At 43.6% G+C, this 23,116-nt stretch overlaps 1 protein-coding gene across 2 annotated transcripts; it reads left to right on the top strand.

Moving 5' to 3' along the window:
• The first annotated feature begins 178 nt into the window (after nucleotides 1-178).
• Nucleotides 179-22,747, top strand: LOC118778569 (TBC1 domain family member 16-like). Of its 2 annotated transcripts, XM_036530183.1 has the most exons (12): nucleotides 179-381; nucleotides 3,987-4,176; nucleotides 5,424-5,844; nucleotides 15,712-15,888; nucleotides 16,194-16,341; nucleotides 17,736-17,900; nucleotides 18,202-18,350; nucleotides 19,737-19,871; nucleotides 20,162-20,348; nucleotides 20,549-20,728; nucleotides 21,557-21,703; nucleotides 22,365-22,747. In XM_036530183.1, exons 2-12 carry the CDS (start codon nucleotides 3,990-3,992, stop codon nucleotides 22,551-22,553), a joined length of 2,085 nt encoding a protein of 694 aa, XP_036386076.1. In that variant the 5' UTR covers nucleotides 179-381; nucleotides 3,987-3,989; the 3' UTR covers nucleotides 22,554-22,747. The 2 variants fall into 2 exon arrangements, with proteins under 2 accessions (XP_036386076.1, XP_036386084.1); XM_036530191.1 differs by lacking the exon at nucleotides 22,365-22,747 and having other exon boundaries at nucleotides 21,615-21,675.
• Nucleotides 22,748-23,116: the final 369 nt, after the last annotated feature.

Genomic DNA, 23,116 nt, shown 5'->3' with positions numbered 1-23,116 from the left:
AAATAAGAGCAGTTAGCTAGTCACAGCATTGGTTTTGTACATACGTACATTACTGTTAACAGTTACTAAGAGGCATTCATCCCCTCCCTCCTAAGTTTGACAAATCGGCCCACTGACCCAGCACACTTGACCTTCATTCTTCCAGTTGTTAAAGGAAACGAATTGCATCCCGGAAGCTACTGGGTTGGGTCAAATGATGAAAGCAGCAGCGGGTTGACGTAGAAAATGATAAATATGTGCGTTCCCGGCACTGAAAAAAACCGCAGCAGACCACAAACTCCGTTAGCTGACTAATTCTATTGGTAGACTCCAATTTAAAACATTGTGCGTCTCAATAGAGATGGACGAGCGGCACCGGAGATAGTTGCGAGGGTGCACACGGTGAGAGCAGCTTATCCTCTTAGCTTTTCCTGTATGCGATCATGCACTGTCAAATTAGCTAGTTAGCTGTTTGGCTAGCGGGCTACTTGTTCCAATGTGTATGGGTGATCGCAAGCCGTTTTTTAGCCCTGCTTTGCCTGTTTTTCGATAACTGTCAAGTAAATCAACAAGATGTCATATGAACTACCACCTACCTTCTTAAATGTCTTTTTTCAGGGTTTGGAAATTCGAGGGAACGTTGACGCAATAGGAAGTCCAGCAGGTGATGCCAGCTAGCTAGCTAACCATAGTAGTTAGCTGAATAAAAAATATCAGCTATCTCTTATGCGGGTGGTCTTACAGTCAGAGAAGCGTATAACGTTACAGTAAGTTTTAAAATATCTCCTTTGCTCAGTGAAGAGGGAAGTGCATATTTTCTTAAATATAAGTGTAAAATATTGTGCTGGGCAAAGTCATTTTAGTATAGTTAAATTGGACAGAACCGTTACATTAATAATCCAACAACATTTTTTGTTCGTGGGATTGTAGGGAAAAAATAGGATAGAATCTAGAACTGGTGCTCAGCGGCTGATTAGCAACGCAGCAGATTTTTGTCACTCGTTCTGTGGGTTTTTTAACGGTTTTGTTCAGTACGTCACATTGGTCTAAGATGCCAAACAAGTCCAGTTTCAAGATTATTATCTAAGCATTATCACTCATACCTGGCCTTACATTGACTTTGGGAGGTAAAAATAATTGGCTTGAACTGTGGAGGGAGAAATACAGCATTTTCATCTACAGTCCAGTTTGCAACATGCTCAGTATATTAGAGGAGGTGTGTCACTGGGAAACGGATAGTTGGCTAGGTTACGTGATCAGGGTGGCGCAGTCCGACTCAGATTGGGTTTAGCCAGCAGTTGTTTAGGTTTTCAGTGCAGGACAGAGAAGACAGGCAGCAGTTCCTCCACCTTGAATAATCTGGACTTCTGCATTATTTTAAACAGTGTAGGGACAATTAATTATTCCTGAAGACAGAGATCCGTTGTTATTTTTTGTTGTGCTTTTATGTCATTTCTGTTGAAGTTTGTCTTATTTATGCTATGATTCACACTATGGCCCAGAGCAGTCCTAGAAAAGTTACCGACTACTACATGGATTCCACAATATTAACATTACCATACTGTGGCAGTCCTGTCCATCACAGTTAACCATCCTTCTTTTGACTATAGAAAATTATGTCATGCCATGCACATTTTTTCTATCTGGCTCTATTCTATTCAGCTGTTGCAGTTTTGAGACACTTTCCTGTTCAGACTTACAGCTGAAAAAGTGCAAAGGTTTTTTTTTTCTTTTTTTAAAAGAAATTTGATTTTCCACAATGCAACAAGCAATCAACATGCAAATCTTACAGGGGGGTTCTTCAGGAATGTAATACTGGATTGTAGTTACTGTTGTACAAGGTCCAACATGAGTGGTGGTAAGTGGATCTGAAGGGTCTTGAGGAATCTGCTCTCTCCAAAACCTGTTCTCATACTTCAGAATACAGAGAGCATTGTTAAGTTCCTTTTAAAAAGAGGAAGCCGTGGCTCTCTTAGTTACCGTGGAGGAGGGAATTGCAGCTTCGATTTGAGGACAAGCAGTGATACTTCTGCAAGAAGAGTCAAAATTCATCACAGACGTTCCTCATCTAAAGAGATGGAACGATTGACTGAAAGATAAAGATAATATATATAGTACAAGGAAGCTGGGCCAAAGGGAAGTTTTCAGGGTTGTGTATGTGTGTTGGGACATTAACTCTGTCTGCGTCTGTGTTTATATGTGATGCTTAGGAATGTTGGTGATGAACTGAATATATAGCACCTTTCATGGATCTCAAAGCATTTTAAGGATGGGGGTCCTCTTCTGAACCACCATTACATTACATTACGTTGCATTACGTTACATTACATTCATTTAGCAGATGCTCTTATTCAGAGCAACTTCCAGCACAAAAGAACAGAGGTGTAGCCTTTCACATTGAATGAGCAACAGTGTCAGACCAGGCTAACAACACTTCCAGACTTGTGAGTTTGAGCATAACACTGTTCAAGTCCTACCACATATTGACTATTGCAACCTGACTAGACAATCTAGAAAATAAGGGAAGCCAAATACACACACTGCCAAACAGCGCACTCATTACATTACGAAAATCCAACACACACACACGATACTGCACATAAAATAAACAGCAAGTAATACAAGTGTTTAGTGTTATTGTTTATGATAACCACCATAGATAAGCTGTACCCTCCTTTGTGATGCAAAGGATCTGTTTTGAAGCACAGTGCTCACCATGCACCAACTGAGGTGGCCAGGGAGGATCGAAAATAACACAGAGAATGATAGAGTGGCCACATTAAGAGTTACCAGTACACCCGGGAACCCCCTATTATTTGTAATGAGTAACATGGAATCTTTATTGACCACAGTAGTGACTCATCTAAAAAGGTGGTCAGCAGCATGGTGCTTAAACTATTTTTTCTTTGGGGTTAGATTTTTTTTTTATTTTATCTTTTCAGTGTGTTGGCAGGCAGACCAAACATTTCTACTTCTTATTGATGAAACAATGTACAAATAAATAGTAGGGTATGCATATGCATATAAAGAAGACAGAAACATTCTTAAAAGATGCCTAGCTGGTATTTATCACATTAGTAAAGCATCATGATTACCTTCTGTTTTTACCTCATCGTGTGTTGTATATGATCTGTTTTCAAATGGTAGACACTTATTAAACAATTAATACTTCTGAAAAAATCATTTCAGTTAGGAAATTAAACAAAGGGATTTACAACATATTAACAAGGGAAAATTTGATTATTATACTTACAGCAACAGTGCCCTGTATACGTAGAATTACATAATGTTGGAGTTCCAATTTTGTTTGTTATTCATTCGGACCACTGGCTGAGTTTCCCTGGTTTTCAGCCTAGTCTTTCCTTCACCACGTTTGGACTTTGATGTTTTCTTTTTATGGTATAGAGGAAGAAGACTGCCCCCTACTGGGCCACTTTCAGTCACAAGCTGGTTTTCCTCAGAGGTGTCCCATCCAAGGAGTAAATAAACCTAGCCCCATTTAGCTTCTGCCATTATGCAGGTCATGATTGGTATGGTTGTAGCTTGGATGCCATGTGTTACCACCTACCATTAACAGTTTCAGGGTGTTGTGTGGTCATGCTGCATGTTGAATTCATGTTGAATTAGACATCTTAAAACCACATAGATACACATACTCGTCATTGTTGCACATATAAACCACTTATCTAGTGCTTGCACATTACATACACATATTGAGCAGAATTTTGCATGTGCTAGATACAAAGATGCAGTGTAGGAGTGAAATTGTGAGTACACACACACTTTGATGCTCCCAAACATGTTTTAATAAACCATACATTGCACAATATGCGCTGGCCTTTCACTGTGCTCAGCCATTGCATACCATACTAATTTCAGTTCACACAATCAACACACTAGCTCAATGGGTTAAGCATGAAGAGTAACACTTCAGTACCCACACTTAGTCAAAGTGATGCAGTGGAAAACAGATGAAGAGTCTGACCATGTCTCTGTGTCTCTCACAGAGAATGGAGGCAGCTTCCATGGGCTTACGGCTTCTGCAAAGCACCTCTTCAAAAACCTCTGACCTGCCAACTTTCGTTAGTAGGTCAGTGGGGTCAAGGGGTGTGCTGGATGGTGAGATTTCCTTCTCCAAGAACAATGTGTGTGTGCACCCTATTGAGACATTGCCCGGCCTAGCTGAGCACCATCCAGGTACAGACACTTTCTTTTACTTTGTAATATTGGGTGTCTGTCTCTTTTCCTTTCCTTTGTGTGCTTGTACCCCACCCGAACCCAACAGACACACGCACACATATATTATATACAGAGACAAAATAATGTGAACACCAAACAATGTATGAATATTTATTGATTTATAAGGAGTTGTGTTGCCTTTTGCCTTAAGAACTGCTTCAGTCCTTCTTGGAATGCTGTTCTACAAGTTTTTAACTGTTTCCAACGGGATATTGGACAGTTCTTCAAGGAGGGACGCCTCCAGTTCTTTTAGAGTTGAAAGAGGTATAAAACTACTCTTGCACTCTACATTCCAGAACTTGCTGTACAGGTTCAGTGCTGTTCAGATATGGTGATTGGGGAGGCCATGGAAGGAGTTTGACGTCATCCTGGTGTTGATGAAACCACTCTTGAACCTGTTTAGTAGTGTGTATGTGGCCGTTAGTGTCTTGGAACATGGGAACATCTTGAGGAAACAATGTTCACACCAAAGGTTGCACCTGGTCACATATTCCTTGGCCATAACTCTACCATGCAGCATAATAACTGGACCCAATGACTCAGATGAGACGGCTGGCCATACCACAACAGATCCATCATCATATTTAACATTAGGAGCAGGGAATGTGGGTTGAAGGTTTACTTTGGCTTTCTGCGAACATAAATCTGTCCAAATGTAGGAAAAATAATAAAGGATGACTCATCAGACCATATTACTTTCTTCCAGTACTCAGAAATCCCAAGTTTTTTTTTAGGCTGTTGTTTTGTGTTTTGTTTTTAGCATCTACTGTGTATCCCTGTTGGTGTGCCTCGACTTGCGACCACTGTTTTTCATGCACTCTTTCCTGATACGAGTTTTCCTTAATTCGTGTATGCCATCATGATTTTTGACATTGTCCCCCTTCACAAATAAATAGTCTTGCTATTTCTGTGACTAATGCACCTGAAATTAGGTCACCAGCTATTTCACTTCATTTAAAAATCTGTTAGAGCTCTCATTTTGCTTGAGAAACTTGCTGATTTTAAAACATCTTTTATAGTGGAAACGTACTGGTTATTAGTTTTGACACACATGTGAAGCACATGTATAGACTCCTTATTAATCACAGTGTAGAGGATTCAAAGTATGAGTCCTTTTTAATTCGGTGTGTCCATTATTTTATCTCATGTATATATATTTGTATGTATGTATATGTATGTCTCAGTGTATCCTCTCCACCTTTCAGGGTATCTGTGTGTACACATGGAAAAGGATGAGGAGCTTGGCACAACGCTGATCCTGACCTGGGTGCCCAACTCCCACATCCAGCGGCAAGATGAAGAGGCTTTGCGCTATGTCACCCCTGAGAGCTCACCTGTGCACAGGAATCCTAACCACTGTGCTGACACTCAGACCCCACCAGCCCCTGAGGGCAGAGAGGAGGAGGAGGAGGAGGAGGAGGAGGGACAAGGCCAGGAGGGAGAATGCACAGAGATACAGCCGGAGGAAGGAAATGAGGGATCTGTTGATCTTTATGATGGCATAGTGATTCATGAACGTACTCTAGGCTCCAACTTGGGCACCGTCCCCTCTTATGTCTGCCTGTCATCCAACAGCGAAGCCCTTGTTGAGAGCTCTGGGTCAGTCCTCCTGGATGACAACAACAGGTGAGAGATGGGGGCACAGAAAGGGTAACACGGAAATGGATAGGGTGATGGTAGTGATTGTGGAGGAGGAGGGTTTAAGTAATGTTAATGATAGAATGGTTATTTGCTGCTGGGTTGGAAGGCAGCCAGCAGGGGGAGCCTGAGCCAACTGCTGCTTCAGTTCTCTCTGGTAATGTGACCCCTTTGTCATTATTTTCCTTTCTTTGCTCAATTAGATACAACAATGCAGAGGAAACCACACGTGTGTAGCCAAACTGAGGAATACTGAGTAGGTCTGGGAGACAGATCGAAATATTTCCTGTATAACTAAATAAGAAAAAATATTCTTTAAAGAATTATGTTCTATTAATTTCATACTGTATATTTAAACTGATTTTGCAGTTTAGGATATAAGGAAAATTTCAATACATTCTGTGTTTTTCAGTGTAGTCTTGCAATTACTGAACACTGTTACTACATATGCTTATGCCTTAAAGATTTACTTGCTGTATATCCAGCTAATAAGCTCCATAAATGCAATTTTACAAAGCAATGTCTCAGATAATATTATCCAGAAAAAAAAGACCAACAGTACAAGAAATCAAAATATACAAATGCAACAATAAGACTTAATGGGTTAGGCTCATGGTGTGCCATGCTATTGCTCCTTTAATCGCTATTGTTTGCATACTTTTGTTTCCAGAAAACAGAGAACAGACCATTTTGAGCAATGTTTTCAATGTAGAAAAAATACAGAATCAGTCAATCACCAATAAGTATTACATGGCTATAACATCTAACCTGTCAGCCATTCAAGTATTGGAGAGGTTATTTTCAAAAGAAAACAGTTCATTATCCAGTTAATCTCAGAATAATTGTGAAATTAAGATGTGCATTTCATGTTCATGTGATTCAAATCAAATTGGTACTAGTAAGCACGTCACCACTGTATGTGACATAAAAGGCTTCATTGAAATTCGAAGGTTTGAAATTCATTGAAATGATTGAAATTACAGGGTTTGTGGCAAGGGGCTCAGTGTATTAAACAAGCAGATATTCACCTGGATCATTTCTAGTAAATTTCTACAGTAATCATCAGCAAATGTCTCTCACTCAAAATACATTCATGTGTTTTTGAGACATTTTGGTGAAGGTTATGTTTCTGTTTGCTTCGTTTACCTTTTGCTAATAATTAAAAAATAAAATCAGTTCTTTTAACTGCACATTTTCATGGTAACTGTCATCGGGAATTACAAGGTGTTGATGCAGTCATTTTTCTTGTACAGCATGAGGAAGTGAAACTTAAATCAACAGCTTACCCATGCAGGAAATATTTAAGTTATTTAAGATAAGGTTACCAGTATAACTTATCCAGTATTAGTATCTTTTATACGGTACATCAGATATGAAGCCCTTGCTAACAAAGAATTTGTTTGAATTATTGCACAACTCTTTGTGGTAGCAGTAGGGGTAGTAAAGGTAGCTGCAGTAGCATTAATAATTTATTTATGTGCCCAGTGCAGTCATTAGGTTGTCTGCAATCCTTCCTGAGTGAATTCAACGTGTGCCTTCTGAAGCTTTCTAGTGTACAATGATAGACCTTGTTTGGAGCAGCTTGCTTATCCGTGAGCAAATTATACCCTACTTGCTGGTTGATACAGGCAAGCCTGTGTTTCAGTTCTACTGGTGGAACTACCTGATAGACGAGGCCAAGGACAAGGAGAGCTCCCTTCAGAGTGATAAGCACTATTGCTACACAGCCACAAATACTGAAACCCCCCCCCCCCACCGGTTCCCTCACTCAACGTGTAGTAGACTGTGAGAACTGATTCACCACAGATAAGTCACTGTTGTGTAAATGTGAGTGAGTAATACATAACCCCGTAAACATTCAGTCTGCCTGTCGAGGGGCAAGCTGAGGACAAGGAGCAGAATAACTGCCACTTTCCTGTTTTGTAAAAGCAGAAACAGGGGCTAACTGACAGAATACTGGTAGAGTGCGCTCTGCCAGTGATTTGATCTCCCTGTGTAGAAATAGGCTGACAAGTTAATCAGCTGATGGTAATGGTGGGTACCATTATTTCCTCACCTGAGTTAAGACTCCTTCCATTAAATGGCAAAACACAAGTTGATTCTGTCTAACTGATTTTAAATTTTTTGTCTGATGACATTTTATTTGTGCATGTACCAATTTCATTGATTCAGTACTTCACTGGTTAAATTCTTTTGAAATGAATTTCAGAAGTACTGTCGGTGAGGTTGGAATGAACTGGAAAGGACTGAACAGCACTGTCTGAATACCACCACCGTAATTAGGCATGCATTGATTGTTATGCATACAAAAGGTATTTGGAGGTTATAGCACACTCGTGACACTGGTCTGAAGAGCATCCGTGTCTGTAATTATTATGTGTTTCTGGCAAAATGTGTTCGCGTTTTAGTTTGCCTTTGTCGGAGACTAGTGAGAACAATGTCTGCTGTGCGTGTGTGTGTTGGCCACATGAGGGAAGCAGAGAGAGAAAGATAGGAGTGGATTGGTTGAGAAACAACATGGTGGGGCGGAGAGAGAGGGAGAGAGAGAAGGAGAGAGAAAGAACACGCATGTGGAAGGGAGCAGTGGGAACGTCTCTGTAGGAGCGTGTGTGTCTTAATGTGCATTGGAATGCATGCATGCATACGTTGGCTGCGCAAGTATGTGGTATTATCAGTTACTGTGCTCTGTTGGTGGATTGCCTGGAGTCAAGATAACGAAATGCACAATCAATATCCTCCTCTGCCTGTTGTTTCATGGTTCTTATTGACTTAGCCATTTTTTCGAAGACTCCCAGTGAATCAATTTCCACCAAAACACATTTTGGCTCCACCAGGGTCCAGAATCCCCACCAGTTGCCGGGAAACCACTTCAGTGATTTGTGCGTTGTCAGAGTCCATTAAAGACTGTGTCAGTCCTGCGCTTCAAGTTCAGCCAAGCCCCTGCTATTGGGGAGAGGGGGTTTTGTGGAACAACTGCATTCTGGCCACAAGACCGCTTCTCTCTCGACCCCTCTCTCGCTCCCTGTCTGCCTATCTCTGCCTGATTTTGTGTGTGTGTGTGTATGTGTGTGTATATCTGTCTCTTTCTTCCTCTCCCTCTCCCTTCCCCTCCTCCTCCTTCAGCCCGGTTTAACACCCTTTGATTTTTTTTTCTCCTCTGGCTTTTGAACCGGGCTGGATTTCAGTTCAGAGGATTAAAAGAATGAAGAATGTCTTGGGTAGCCAAACAGTTGGGGAGAATTTTTCTGTTTAATTGATGGTGGTAAGAGGTTGGAGCTGGAGACCTGTCACGTATAATCACTGAGATGCGTGTTTCAATTTGTGTGTGTGTGTGTGTGTGTGTGTGTGTGTGTGTGTGTGTGTGTGTGTGTGTGTGTGTGTGTGTGTGTGTGTGTATGTGCATGTGCATGCATGCGTCAGCAATACCATTAATCTCAGCTTTGCCTTTATGACTGATGGGGTTTGTCCTCTATCATTTTTGTCAGTAATTTGTATACAGTATACTACAGGGCTCCAGACTAACTTTTTCCACTAGTAGCACTGGTGCTCCTTGTTGAAAATTTTAGAAGCACCAGCACAAAATTTAGGCGCACCACTTAAATCGACATGCAACGCAACACATTCATGTTTTTTCCATCTTAACTGTATTACTGATAAATGCTTTGGTAATAAATAGACAATTCACAGAAATAACTATGTGCTGTTTTATTTTAAAGGAATGTGAAGTAGTGCTTTTTAAAACATAAGTACCAAATAATAAATTTACAAATGTAAACACAGGGCTCCAGACTTAACTTTTCCACTGGTAGCACTGGTGCTACCAACTTTCTCAGTTGGTCACACCAGCACATGATTTGGTCACAATTTTTTTTTTTTTTTTTGGTACAGCATGGTATTAATCAATGGCCCTGCATGCTGATGAATAGTTGTCTTAATTTGCGTACCCTAGTTTTGCATTGATGTAAAGATTGACAGTGACTCCAGACTTGATATTTGCAAAATATTTTAATCTGAACATTAAGTTTCCCTCGTACCACAACCACTGGTACTGCGTTAGCCATTGTGGTTGAAAGTAGTACTTATTCTTCTTCACTGGCTGAGTCAGTCTCTCCCTGCCTGCACCTGCACTCTCATCATCAGTTGTGTCTGAGTCGGGACCTCTCGTTGGCTCTCCCTCTCCGCCAGCCTCCTCCTATGGCAAGCCGTTTTAACATTTAATCAAACCACACTCCTATCTGTAATTACATTTTAGATATCCATAATAGCATTTCTCCTAGTCAAAACTGTATCTCACTAGTCAGAATGGTAATTAAAGATATCCACAATAACATTCTTACTAGCAGAAATTGTATTTCAAGATATGTACAACTTTGATTGTACTAGTCAAAACTAAATTTAAGATATCTAAAAATCCTTTAAAAGTAGGCTATAAGTGACCGTTTTAACATTTAATAGCTAGACTTAGTGCTGGGTGGTATGACCAAAAAATTTCTGGCGGTTTCACAGTATATCAAGTGTTTTTTTTTTTTATTTATTTTTTATTTTTTGCATGACTGGGCCTTTGTATAGGTTTGTGGCTTATTCTACTGTCAGGTACATAGAATATAAAAACATTTTAATTTCATCATGTATATAATGAAGGCTTTGGTTACTATAGGGTTTGCTTGGCCCCACAAAATGATACAATATATGACGGAATCAGTATGCATGAAACAGTTGCAGAATGTAAACAGTTTTTATTGTGCAAACTGCAACGTAGTAAAAACAGATATGCCAACAATTTTAACATTGCATCCTTTTCAAAACAAAATATTTTAAGATAGTTATAAACACTATAAACTGACCTAAAATACTCAAAGTGTTTTAAGTATTCAGAGATATTTCTCAGACGTTCTACTGCACAAGTAAGAAACAAGCTTAATGTTAATTCACAATATGTTATCCTTCAAGCCAAGGTATTGAAGTATTAAAATGGCTGTTGATCAGTCACAATTCCCTTGGTTCTCCATTTATCAAATAAAACATTCCAACTCCGGTCTCACTTTCTTCATCCTCCATCTCTGTTTTCTGTTCTTTATCTACCGTAGCGACGGAGCTTCTCCCAGCTGTTAACAGACTGTTAGGCTACCTGGCTAGCTAACGAGCTGTACCCAGTATGCTGTTCGACGGTGTAATTTTGTAAACGTCTTACACAGTGGCGGCTGGTGAGCTGGAAACAGGGGAAGCGGAGACACTTCCTTTAAATCTATCATTACTTTCATCAATTAGCCTACTTAGAACAAATAGGCCTACTTCACAAAATAATCGACACCAATCGCGTAATTAGAATAAATTAATATTCTCGCGAAAAACACCGCAGATTGTCTGAAATTTGTGTGCTATTGCGAAAGCTACAGCATGATATTGTTTAATTGACAAGGATGGCATTTTGAATAGCCTAATTAAGTGGCAAGTAATCCCAAAGCTTTCTCTTAAATGTTTTACATTATATCTTTTTTGTGTTACAAAATTCAGATTACAAAACGGAGCTAAATTTAGTTCAATCGATTTAAATTACTGAGAATAAACTGTGAGGTTAGGGTTGAGTGCATTGAACAATAACGTTTAGAACACAAACCTCACAAAAGCTGTGATGTGTCATGAGCATTTAACGTAGCCTAATTTAAATCGATAAATGCCATCCTTGTTAATTAAACAATCTCACGTTGTAGCTTTGGCAAGCACACAAACTACAGACAATTTGCGTTTGAAGCCCGGCTGAATGCATGAAAAGTCAATGGCAGGAGGCGAATGGGCGGAGTTAATCGCCGCGAAACTGCGAGTGACGCGAAATGAGCGATCGCAACGGTTCGCTTGAGTTCAACCGTTCATTGAAAAAATGTTCAACTCAAGCGAAAATTTCGCCTGGCGAAAGCCTATCACCTTCAAGTAGGGCTAGAAGCCACGCCCCCTCTCTTCAGCAACTTGCTAGCAGCGTTGGCGATCAAACTGCTTGCTGTGACGTGGTGCGCAATTCAGCTTTGCGTTCGGTTAAAACGCAGATTGTCTGTATTTTGTGTGCTTGCGAAAGCTACAACGTGAGTTGCTTCAGCTATGCTACGGTATGGCGGTATATGAAAAATTCATACAGTACGGTAAATTAAAACCGGTATACCGCCCAGCACTGGCTAGACTGGATATCTATTGCAGATAGGCTATCCGTAATCCAGTACTTCCTTGTCAAAATGAACATTTGAGATATCCACAATGACATTCTTCCTATCCACAATTGTCGTACAGTCACACCGGTGTGATTAGCCGTTTAACGCATATGCTAAAACCGGTGCAATTAGAACACGAGGTTGGAAAAAATTCTAGCTAATTCTAGCTTTGAGGAAACAGCGATTTAACATTAAAATTATAACAAATGCGGCGGCGAAAACTATGAGAAGCTTAATAACGCTAATGAAAACATAACGAACCATGTAACTTAACGCGCGCTACATAGCATAAAATAGGTTACCTGCGAAAGGGTTAAAATAATCAGCTGTAGACTGCTTCATCTTTGGAACACGGTAACGGCTAAATGGATTGTTTCACGCGTTTCATCATCAGTGCGCGTGTGCATGCAGGGAAAGACCGACTGAGCTGGTGAAGAAGAAAAAGGAGGCCTACCACTTTCAACCACAATGGCTAACGCAGTACCCGTGCCGGAGGGCCACCAAAACAGCCTAATGATCATCATGCACTCGTACGAATGCGACCATGTGAAAATTTAACTCGCACACACTCAAAAAATGCGGGCATATTTGCATGTCGCACTGGTGCACCTAGTTATAAATTTAGTCGCACTGTCTCCAAAAATGGTCGTAAAATGCGACTAAATGGTCGCAGTCTGGAGCCCTGTTTAACTACAAAAGGAAGCTATTACAAATGTACTGTATGTATATGAATTATGTTTATCATTGAGGCCTAGGAAGAAGGGCTTCACCAATATGTTAGTCGTAATGTATTTGATCTTTTTTCCCAGATATTTTTTCACGTACATGGCAAAAACATGTTTCTCAGTAGAGCATAATTGAAAATGAATGGGGCTTTGTCTGCATTCATACTCTCCAAGTACAGCAATAGCAGGGAATATTGGGATGTTTAAAATTTCCATATTCACAACAGGTGTAAAAACAGAAAGTAAAAACAAAATAATGAGGATGCCGCACAGATTCTAGGTACCAGTGATGGTTACTTCGAAGCTCATCTTCTGAACATTCTTAATTTGTTCTTTTCCATAGTTTGTTTTCCACTGTAAGCGCTATTGCAGGCTCTTCCAAGTAACCGTTGCTCGTTCCTGGAAGCTGTGTACCTAACTTGTTTTCCGTATTGTGCTCATATGCGTACACCTACTGCATATGTAGTCCCCACAGTTCTTTCCTCTTGGTTTGTTTTATCTTATTCTTGAACTCACAGTCTCACAGATGATCGGTGAGGCTCTCGTGCCGCCCAAGCAGGGGAGCAGGCAGATTTGTTTCCATACCCTTTGAGGTTTTCGCCCTCGTGCCGTGAACCTCCGATGACCCGGTGTGGTGTGAAACGTAAGACTGCGAGCGGCGGCTCCTGTCATGCAAATCTCTCAATGGGGGCACGACACGCGGGGCTCACCTGAACCGCGGCTCACGGCTCATGTGCTGCCTCATTATGCGCTGCTTGAGTTCATTAACTTTCGTTGTGCTTTCTCAAACTGGAACAATGATTCATCCCCCCACGCTTTTCCCCAGCTTAGATCTGACTGTGTCCGTGTTTTGTTGTGGCTGAGATTATATTTGGTGTCAGAGACCGCGGTTACTCTGTTAGCCGGTTGTTCTCCGCCCCTCCCGGCAAATACCATCGGTGCACTCGTCTGGTAGCTGTGTGAGGCACTATTGTGTTGGAGGTCAAGGAAAGTCAGGAGCAGACAATGACCGGGTCAGAGCATATACAAGAGCGTCTGGCATCACAGCGAACGTGGTGAGCGGAGAGCAGGGAGAGTGTGTACCGCAGGAATGTAGGAGAATGAAGACGGATAGCTAATGGGTTCGCTGGTGTCAGATGGACAGCACTGAGGTACTGCTGTTGTACAGTTAGTTCATTAACAGAAGACAAAGAGTGGCCCGACTGTGGTTTCAACATAGGACAGCTCTCTGCTACTGGACCATATAAACCCCCACCCTCATGTGGCCTTGGGCCAGGAGCTTTCTTCCCTTCTTCCCAGTCCTGTGTGACACCACCCCTGGGGTTGGGGTACAATAGTGCATTAAGAAACGCGGTCCTACAACAGGCATGAATTATGCCAGTGCTGAGATCTACATGGAAAGAAGCTATAATTAAATTATGGATATTTATAGTTCCCATGTTTTTTTCCCCTTTTATGCTGTCATTCAGTCGAAAATTCATGGTGGTAGGTCCGCACTTTCTCTTGAACGAAAATATGGGTTGGATCCACAGACATACAAATAAACCAAATGTAATGTGTCCCTTACCAGAATCAACAATTTATTGTTTTCACATTTTTATCTTGCCCCTTTAGGCTGAACTGATTGTGGTGCTACCTGTAATCAAGTAAAAAAAAATGCAGTGTGTTGGCATCATGATCATCATGGTCCAAGCAGGGATCTTAACAATGCTCCTTGTGACTGCACAGCTGACCTCCTGACAAGTCACCATTAACACAGCAAGCTAAAGACTTGGGCTGTACTCTTCTTATGTCCCTGCAGGCTGATGTCACTTCCTGTAGTGGAGTCAAAGGCTCTTCTGAGGTCAGCCACTTCATCAGGAACGTCTTATCTGAGGGAGGCAGGAAGTGATGACAACAAAAACAAATATTCTTTGAAATATAAAAGATCAGACAGAAACATGATCCACTGAAATTTACATAAGTTGAAAGTCAGCTGAATGACTTTGCTTTGTTGTCCCTCCTTGCTTTGACTTGATTTCAAGGTTGTGTTTTTTGGCTCACATAAGATGTACCTGTTGCCCCAGAAAATGTAGTGAATCAGGGTGACACGTGTCTTGCCGGCACTTGTGGTATTGCAGGTACTTCATGCGGGGATCTTATTGCGTTTGCTGCTCAGTGCAGGATATGTCCACGAACAAAGAGAAATGTAACACAAGAGCGTGTTTGGCTGGATTTCCTCCACAGCGGAACAGTACATTCTGATAGGTGGGCTGAAAGCTCCAGTCGCTTTGTGTTTAATCTGATACCAGCAGAGGGAGAGGGAGGCTGAGAGCTGCCTGGTGAAGGGGATGCCCTCCTCATATTACTGCAGGCTCCTCGCAGATATACTCCAGGATATGCATGGAAAGGCTAGCAGGCACAGTTGGATGTCAGGAAGAATTAGGCGGCGTGCAATTTGATTTGCGTCTGCCGGGCTTCCTTCACGGCGGAGGAGAGGAGTGAGAGGGTTAGCAAGGAGACAGTTCCTTTACAGAGCCCAGTGAGCCATTTAATTGATTCCCACTCCATATCAGACTGGAGAGATTGACTCAACTATTACGTCAATAGATGTATTAAAGTACAGAGTGTGGGGCATAGAGGCATATTTTTAATTAAATTTACACTACCGCTAATCCTTTTGCATTAGTCATTTTGATTACGGTCCTTCTCACAGGAGGAAGGCACATGTCTGTGTGTGGAGGACTGCAGCCTTTCTGTGTTCTTTATTTCTTAAAAACTGGTACTGCCTTGCCTTCCTTTGTCTGAATGTGACCTACACTGAATCTGTATATCTGTTTGTTATCAAAACTATTGTAGCATGTTTTGGGTTGAGAGGAATTGAGTGACCTTCAGTTCCACTTAGGTTTAAGAGACGCGGTGTGTGACTGCGCGCTGTGTTCTCCTTGCAGGGAATTCTGTGATGAGTCCCTGACCCGTTCAGCTAGCCCCGCCCCCAGGCTTGTCAGTGATGCTCCTTCTGAAAACTGCCAATCACAGGTAGCACAGGGGGAGGAGCAACAGAAGTTGGAGGTTGGAGTGTTCCAGGTGGACCTGGGTCATATGAGATTACTACGTCTCTTCTTCAGGTCAGACTCCTCCCACCCTGCTCTTACTACACTGATTCACGTTCCTATTTAAAGATTTTGTTGCATTTTCCCCATTGTCATGGTTTTAATTGGAGGTATTTCCTTACCAATTACTTGCCTGTAATTACAGTGTTTCTTCATGGGAAAGGAGAGGAGTGTTTCCCTGATTGAGGGTTGTAGGTAAAGCATAGCTGTAATGAGAGAGCATGATTTATGTTATGCTGTAGAATGAGCCCATCTGTTTATCGGGCCGTGTTGGAACATTGATACCTGATAGAAATCTCCCTGATTTCCCTGTGTTGTAGTGATGAGGAGTGCAGCAGTGGCCAGCTGGTTATCGCCAGCAGAGACAATCAGTTCAAGATCCTGCACTTCCACCACGCAGGCTTAGACAAGCTGGCCGAGGTCTTCCAGCAATGGAAGTGCTGCCAAGAGACACGTCTCAAAGACCAGGTGAGACACGGCACAGCTGTGTTTACACACAAAAAAAAATGAAATCAAGGATCAAATTCGTGGCTTGAACTCCACGTGTGCTCGGGTCGATTGTCCAAATTGTGCGACGCTAGATCGGGGCTCATCGGTGCTGGTCAGTTGCCCCTACAAACCTTCACCGGGAATCATGGACACAAACACCCACACGCTCAAAGAGCACCTGACCTCTGCGCACACAGTAGAGCCCCTCGCAGTCATGTGCTTCACCTGCTCTCACAGAAGCGATCGCGGTCCCAGCACTGAGCCTGGACAGAACTGAACCGAAGAGCGGGAACGCCGTAGCATTCCCCTGCTCTCCTCCAGAGGTCTGTTACGAACGTAGCGTTAGGCAGGGAGAGGCCGGACAGCTCGGTCAGTGCTGGCCTGGCCGCCGGTGACCCGCATCGGAGAGGCCCGGGAAGGCAATGGGAGAGATGGCAGGATGTGCACTCATTCACTCCACAACAGCGCAGGCTTCCAGACTCCTCCGACCGCAGGCGGGGCGGGGCCCCCACTGCGGTTTCATATCATGCCGAGCTGGGCTGTTTGTGCCAGAAGACATCAGCATGGAAAGCAGATGCCTTTTGGATGTCATCTTTACAGAGTACGCCAGGGCTGTGGTATTTATCTTTCTACCATCATCCCTGCTTTTATTTATAAACTAAAATATGTCTGAATAATGCCACATGTGTCTTAAATAATGATGATAATATTACTTCACCCGTGATACTTTATGGGTCACGGTTATAAAAACACCATAGGCATTTCATACATTTATTTATTCATCTGTGTATTTATGTTTGTTGTTGAGAGACAGGCTGAAGTGCTGCAATATTAAACCTTGAAAACAAATAAAAGCAGTAAAGAAAGAATTAGATTAAACTGCCACTGAGGTGATATGTTGGTGTGTGAATTTGTCAGTCTGTGTGGGTGTGGGGGAGCGTGAGTGTGAGTGGTGGGGGGGTGGGAGGGGGGTTGAGCTCTTATTCTCTTGCCTGACTGTCTATCTCTTAGATTATTCCTATATCCCTCCTGCATTCAGAATTCAATAAGGAAAAAAATGAGTGTCAGGAAATTATGCTTCTAATCAGTCCTTTGCAAGGAGGGCTTTTATTAAAGCGCTGCTCTTTGAGCTGGAGTCTGGAAAGCTGATAATGGCCAATACTGCTCACACCACCACAGGCTATATCATATTAAACCCCTGAACCCTGAGCTGAATTTTTTCACTCTCACGCCTTGTGCATCACGCTGCCTGTCTAGCCCTCGCACTGTCTGGCCCAGTGTGGCTCCTCCGCTGGCTGGGAGAATGCACAGCCTGGTGCAGTGCGACCGAGCCCGGGCTTTGTGTCTGTCCCTCACGTCTGGCTCCCTGCCAGGTGTCAGACGGGCGGTCCTGCGTGGAGTTCTCTGTCCTCCGGCCCACCCCGCCCTCTGTGGAGACCCACCCCGAGGAGCGTCTGTACGGCCAGCTGGACTCGGCCACCTGGTCGAGGCACCTGAGCCACAGCGGGCAGGTGGAGGAGCAGTACGCTCTGCGCAAGGTGAGCGAGACTCACACGTAGATACAGAGAAGGCTTTTGCTGCAAATGCAGTGCTGAGACCAAGCAAACCTGGAGTCTGCAGGGGCAGCATGCTAACTACACCGGCCATGCTTTGTGTATCCACCCAAGCACAAACACACACGGTGCTCACATTGTCTACATATTCTTTTTGCACCAACAGTGCTGCACATATGTGTATGAGGGGGGGGGGGATGGCACGTGCACATGTACAGACACAGAGCCACACATGGATTGAAAGGGGAGAGTTGCCGTGGTCTGGAATGTTCCCTGTCCCTTCCAGGCTATCTTTTTTGGGGGGATCGACCCAGCCATCAGGGGCCAGGTGTGGCCGTTTCTGCTGCGCTACTACAGCTGGGACTCCACCTCGGAGGAGCGCGAGGCCTTGAGGCTGCAGAAACACAGCCAGTACCAGGAGATCCAGCAGAGGAGGTGAGCAGTGGGAGTCCTAATCACGCTCCACAGAGCTTTATCTCCAGCACAGGAGCAGTGGGAGCTCAGATGAGCCTTGCCTTTTTTTTTTCTTTTTTGCTTAGGGACATATACAAAAGGTGGAGAGAGAAGTATTTAAGAAGACTTGATTAAGGGTAGAAAAAAATCCCATTCCAGATATCTTCAGAGCAGTTTTCAGCAGTCCTTTTTCCACAAATGTCGGTAGTCATGAAATACGCAAAGTTCCAAGAGCAAAATGAGCTTTTAAAGCCTCTCTTTGCCGTTGTGCCGCCTCCTCCCAGAATCCAGTGAGCTTCATTCTGGCCACCTCGCCCATTTCCTTCACTGTCAGCAGACAAGTGGGTTTCACAGTCCAACTCCAGAAGTCCAGAATTGTAGAGACATTATACCAAGTCATTATTCCAAATCTACCGAGTATTGGCACATATTTATGTGCATTGTTCTAGTTTGTTTGCTCATGTTAAGATCAGAGGGAAAAGAATACTTTTTATAGAGGGTTACTGATATTAGTTAATAGTACATTGGATTAAACCAAATGTACGTAATGAAAAAAAGTAACTCATGTAAGAGTACTAGCACAGGCCAGGTCCAGTGATATTTGACACTGCTGAATTTTGAATGAATGTTGATCATACTAGGGCTCCTTGATTTGCCACTAGAGAGTTTATTAGTTTGTTTTTATTATTAAGGGGTTAAAGCTGGGTGTCTTGATGATAGGTTCTTTTTTTGCTGAGAGTTTTCCCCAAGGGGTTGAGGGCTCCTTTGTGTGGAGCCCAGGGAATAGACCGCACACACAATCTGAGGGGATCAACAGTTGCGTGGAGTTGCATCAGGTTGGGTGTTTTTTCCTCCTGGCTCCTGCGGTTGTTAGGGGAGAGAGGTATAACTGTGTTAATTAAATCATCCCTCTCGTTGGTCGCAGGCCCCTTGACACCTCCAGTCTAACACCTCCATCAGACCTAGGTCCAGGAGTGTTGGCCTCCCTTTGACCTCCACTGTTACAATGAGGCCCTCCATTTGAAACGGCTTGTTTAATTTAATTTTTCCCCCCTCTCTTACCCTCCTCTCTTGACCTCTCGCCTCATTCTCACTCTCTCTCTCCCTCTCCCCTTCACCCTCCCCTCACTCTTTCCCCCTCTGCTGTCACCCTCTGTTCCTCCCGTCATTCCCTTAATTCACCTAACCCGCCCCCCCATCCTTTCTCTGCTTTCTTCCCCTCACCCTGTCCCCTCCCTCTCTCCCTCTTTCCCTTTCCTCTCCCTCTCACCCTGTCCTTTCTCCCTACCTCTCTCCATATCTTCCTGTCCCCTTTACTTTCTCCCACCTCACCCTGTCCCCTCCCTCTCCCGCTCCCTCTCTCCTCAGGTTGTCCATGACTCCTGATGAGCACAGCGAATTCTGGCGGAAGGTCCAGTTCACTGTAGATCGAGACGTGGTGAGGACCGACCGGAGCAACCTCTTCTTCAGGGGCGAGAACAACCCCAATGTGGAGAGCATGAGGTCAGCAGTCTCCTCCGTTCATCTGTCTGTTAGTCTGTTTGTCATGCCTTACAGAATAACCTCAGTCTGTCATTTTTTCCCTCATGTCCCGTAATCAAATTCAGTCAGTTCCTTTGCTTTAATGCTCCACATTAACCCCAGATCAGCTTTCCAAAGATACTGGTTTTCAATGCAGTCTCATAAATTGTACATCAGGTCAACCCCTAAAAGGTACAATTAAGTGCTTTAGTTTTTTTCCTATTCTTGATGCACTTAGTTTGGTTCTTAAAAGTGATAACATCTCTGCACAGGTGCATCCTGCTGAACTACGCGGTGTTCAACCCTGAGATGGGCTACTGTCAGGGCATGTCGGACCTGGTGGCCCCGCTGCTGACAGAGGTGCAGGATGAGAGCGATACCTTCTGGTGTTTCGTGGGGCTGATGGAGAACACCATTTTAATCAGCTCACCGCATGAGGAGGACATGGAGAAACAGCTGGTGAGGCCAGGCAACGGTTCTTTCACAAACAGACACTCAGGTGCATGGACACACACACACCCGCACACACATCCAGTGTTGTCCCCATGCTTTGGGTACATCCATGTTGGAGCTGCATCACGGATCAGAGAATCCTGTAATATTGAACCAAAGAGCGGAGCTGAGGGTTTTGGGGGCCTCTCCCGTTCTGTGCGCATCAGATGTACCTGCGGGAGATGCTCCGGCTCATGCTGCCCCGCTTCTACCAGCACCTGGCCCAGCTCGGCGAGGACGGCCTGCAGCTGCTCTTCTGCCACCGCTGGGTGCTGCTCTGTCTCAAGAGGGAGTTCCCTGACACAGAGGTCCTGCACATGTGGGAGGCCTGCTGGGCCCAGTACCAGGTAAACAAGCTCGCCCCCAGGTAAAGAAGCTGTACAGCAGGGACACGTGCTCTCCGCCAGGCGATCACTATCAGGCGACCATACTCAGTAACAGGTAAACCCGATCACTGCCAGATAAAGTAAACATGCTCTTTACCACGGAGGCATTCTCACTAACAAGTAAATTTGCCCTCTGATAGATAAACACAACTGCCTGTAGGAGCCATGAGCAGTTTAAGAATAGTGCGTGAATGTAAATTTTGATAATGTTTCTAATATTGTGTTGTGGAGAATGTCATTGCTACTTTGTACATAGGTGTATTTTGGACATTGTAGAATAGGTGCTCCTGTGGAATGTGCCTGATGCTTAAGATCAATACATCAGTACTAAGAAAAATCAAGACAGCTTGTAGCACACGGAGCAATACTTTTTGACAGCAATGCAGTATAAATTTTAATTCACTCAATACTTCAGTAAAAACGTATTTGCGATACAGTCTCCTGGATTGTGTTCATGAGTTAAGAAGAGGTACTGCAAGTTAATGTGGCTGCATTTTTCTGAAGTATTGGTGTGCCACTTGACTACCATATAAACACACTTACTGCCAGGTAAATAGTCTCCCTATCAAGTAAACATGCTTTCTAACCCATCAGCACATGCATCACTACAAGATAAACACATTTGGCAATGGAGTAAACATTTTTTTGATTATGTTTAAATCGCCACACAACTAGGTTTAACACATTGTATAGATGCAGACCCTTTTCCTATGTTTTGTGCATGTTTAAGGTATATGAACAGTGTGTATTTGTCAAAATGTATAGCGTGTAGCTCTTTCCGTCTCAAAGACCGACTACTTCCACCTGTTCCTCTATGCGGCCATTATTGCGCTGCACGGGGATGAAGTCGTAGAGCGGGAGCTAGCGAGAGACGAGATGCTGCTGTACTTCAGCGACCTGGCCATGCGCATGAATGGGGACCTGGTGCTGCGAAAGGTGAGGCCGCAGTGACGAGGCGTTCAGGGGTAGAGAGTTACGTGTCATCAGTCGAGCGTGGTTCTGTCAGATCCACTCTCGGGTCTGCCTGCTCCACTCTGGTTTTAAAACGCTTTGCTTGTTCGTTTGTTTTGTTTTTTTCCCCCTCCTGTACATTGCTGTGGCATGACAATTGTGAAACGTGACAGCAACATCTGTGAGTGCTGTCTCGCAGTACAGCTGAAATTGTCATTTTAATTGTTATTGACTGAAGGTCTTGGCAGAGCTTATTTTGTTGTGTCCGCCTCACTTAGAGGCACATTTCAGCTGATTTCCTAATTAAAACCTGAGAGAAAGTTATTGATCGTGGCTGAGCCAGGCGGGCTCTGCCCTGTAGCTTCAGTTGGCCTTGTAATCTGATAAAGCACAAAGGTGTCCAGTTCAAGTGTCAACAATTTTTTTTTGTTCAACAGATCTGTTCATTTACTTTGTGGTTGGTGGTAATCAGAATCTGTAAACAGCAGCAAAAAGCTGTTATTCAGGGCTAGGTCTTTTTTAAAAATGACATCAGAAAAACACTACTGTTTTTTTCCCCATATCCTTCATTTTCTACCACTCCTTCACCCTTTTCTCTTTCTGATCTTCATTCCTCATTCCTTATTTCTCTGTCCCTGTCTCCTAGGCCCGCAGTCTGCTTTACCAGTTCCGTCTCCTTCCCAGAATCCCGTGCAGCCTCCACAATCTGTGTAACCTGTGTGACTCCGGCGTGTGGGACAGCAGCTTCAGTCCAACAGTGGAGTGTTCTGGAGAGCACCCAGACTGCGAGAGCTGCCATTTTGGAGGCACTGTCGCACCCCCTACCCCACCCTAACCCCAGCCCTCCCTGCCAAGTGAAGGCAAAGGTGGGGGGTCCAAGACACTGGACGTTTTCGTCATCCTTAAGCAGTCCAGGACACCAGGACAGACATGAAATGACCTAAAGGAAAGCAAAGACGGGCTGCAGCACTTTTGCTGCTGTAGTGAGAGAGTTCGGTAGATTTTTGCACTCCACACCTCCTTGTCCATGCAAACATTCTAGGGAGGGGTGTTTCATTTCTTACTTGTTGTAAATCAGCATTTTATCTTCTGCATATGTTTAATAATATAATATAAGGACTGCTGAACATGGCAGAGTGTGGCTTTAGTTTGGCTACGGCCACCTCTACCGCTAGAGAGGCCCCCGAATGAGAACTGCTGGACAGTCTCTACTGCTTGTTTTTCTCTTAAATATAGCAGGGATTCATGCATCAGGGACAGACAGCTGGCTGGAAAAAGCCAAGGGAGTGGAGAATAGTCTGGGCTTGGCTTTGGCAGCTGGATAGTGTGTGTGTGATTCAGCAACAGTGTTACACAAATGAATGAACAAAACCCCATATACAGAGTCACCTGTCTGAA

This window comes from Megalops cyprinoides, chromosome 1 (genome assembly GCF_013368585.1).
Source record: "Megalops cyprinoides isolate fMegCyp1 chromosome 1, fMegCyp1.pri, whole genome shotgun sequence".
Taxonomy (NCBI): Eukaryota; Metazoa; Chordata; class Actinopteri; order Elopiformes; family Megalopidae; genus Megalops; species Megalops cyprinoides.
Note: the sequence above shows the minus strand (reverse complement) of the source record. Positions and strands in the feature narration are given on the sequence as shown.

What these genes read in the sequence shown, in the direction of transcription:
- LOC118778569 (XM_036530183.1), top strand. Translation starts at nt 3,990, where the DNA reads ATGGAGGCAGCTTCCATGGGCTTACGGCTTCTGCAAAGCACCTCTTCA. An exon ending in CCTAGCTGAGCACCATCCAG is followed by an intron (nt 4,177 to 5,423) that starts GTACAGACACTT and finishes TCCACCTTTCAG; the next exon opens with GGTATCTGTGTGTACACATG. An exon ending in AGCAGTACGCTCTGCGCAAG is followed by an intron (nt 17,901 to 18,201) that starts GTGAGCGAGACT and finishes TGTCCCTTCCAG; the next exon opens with GCTATCTTTTTTGGGGGGAT.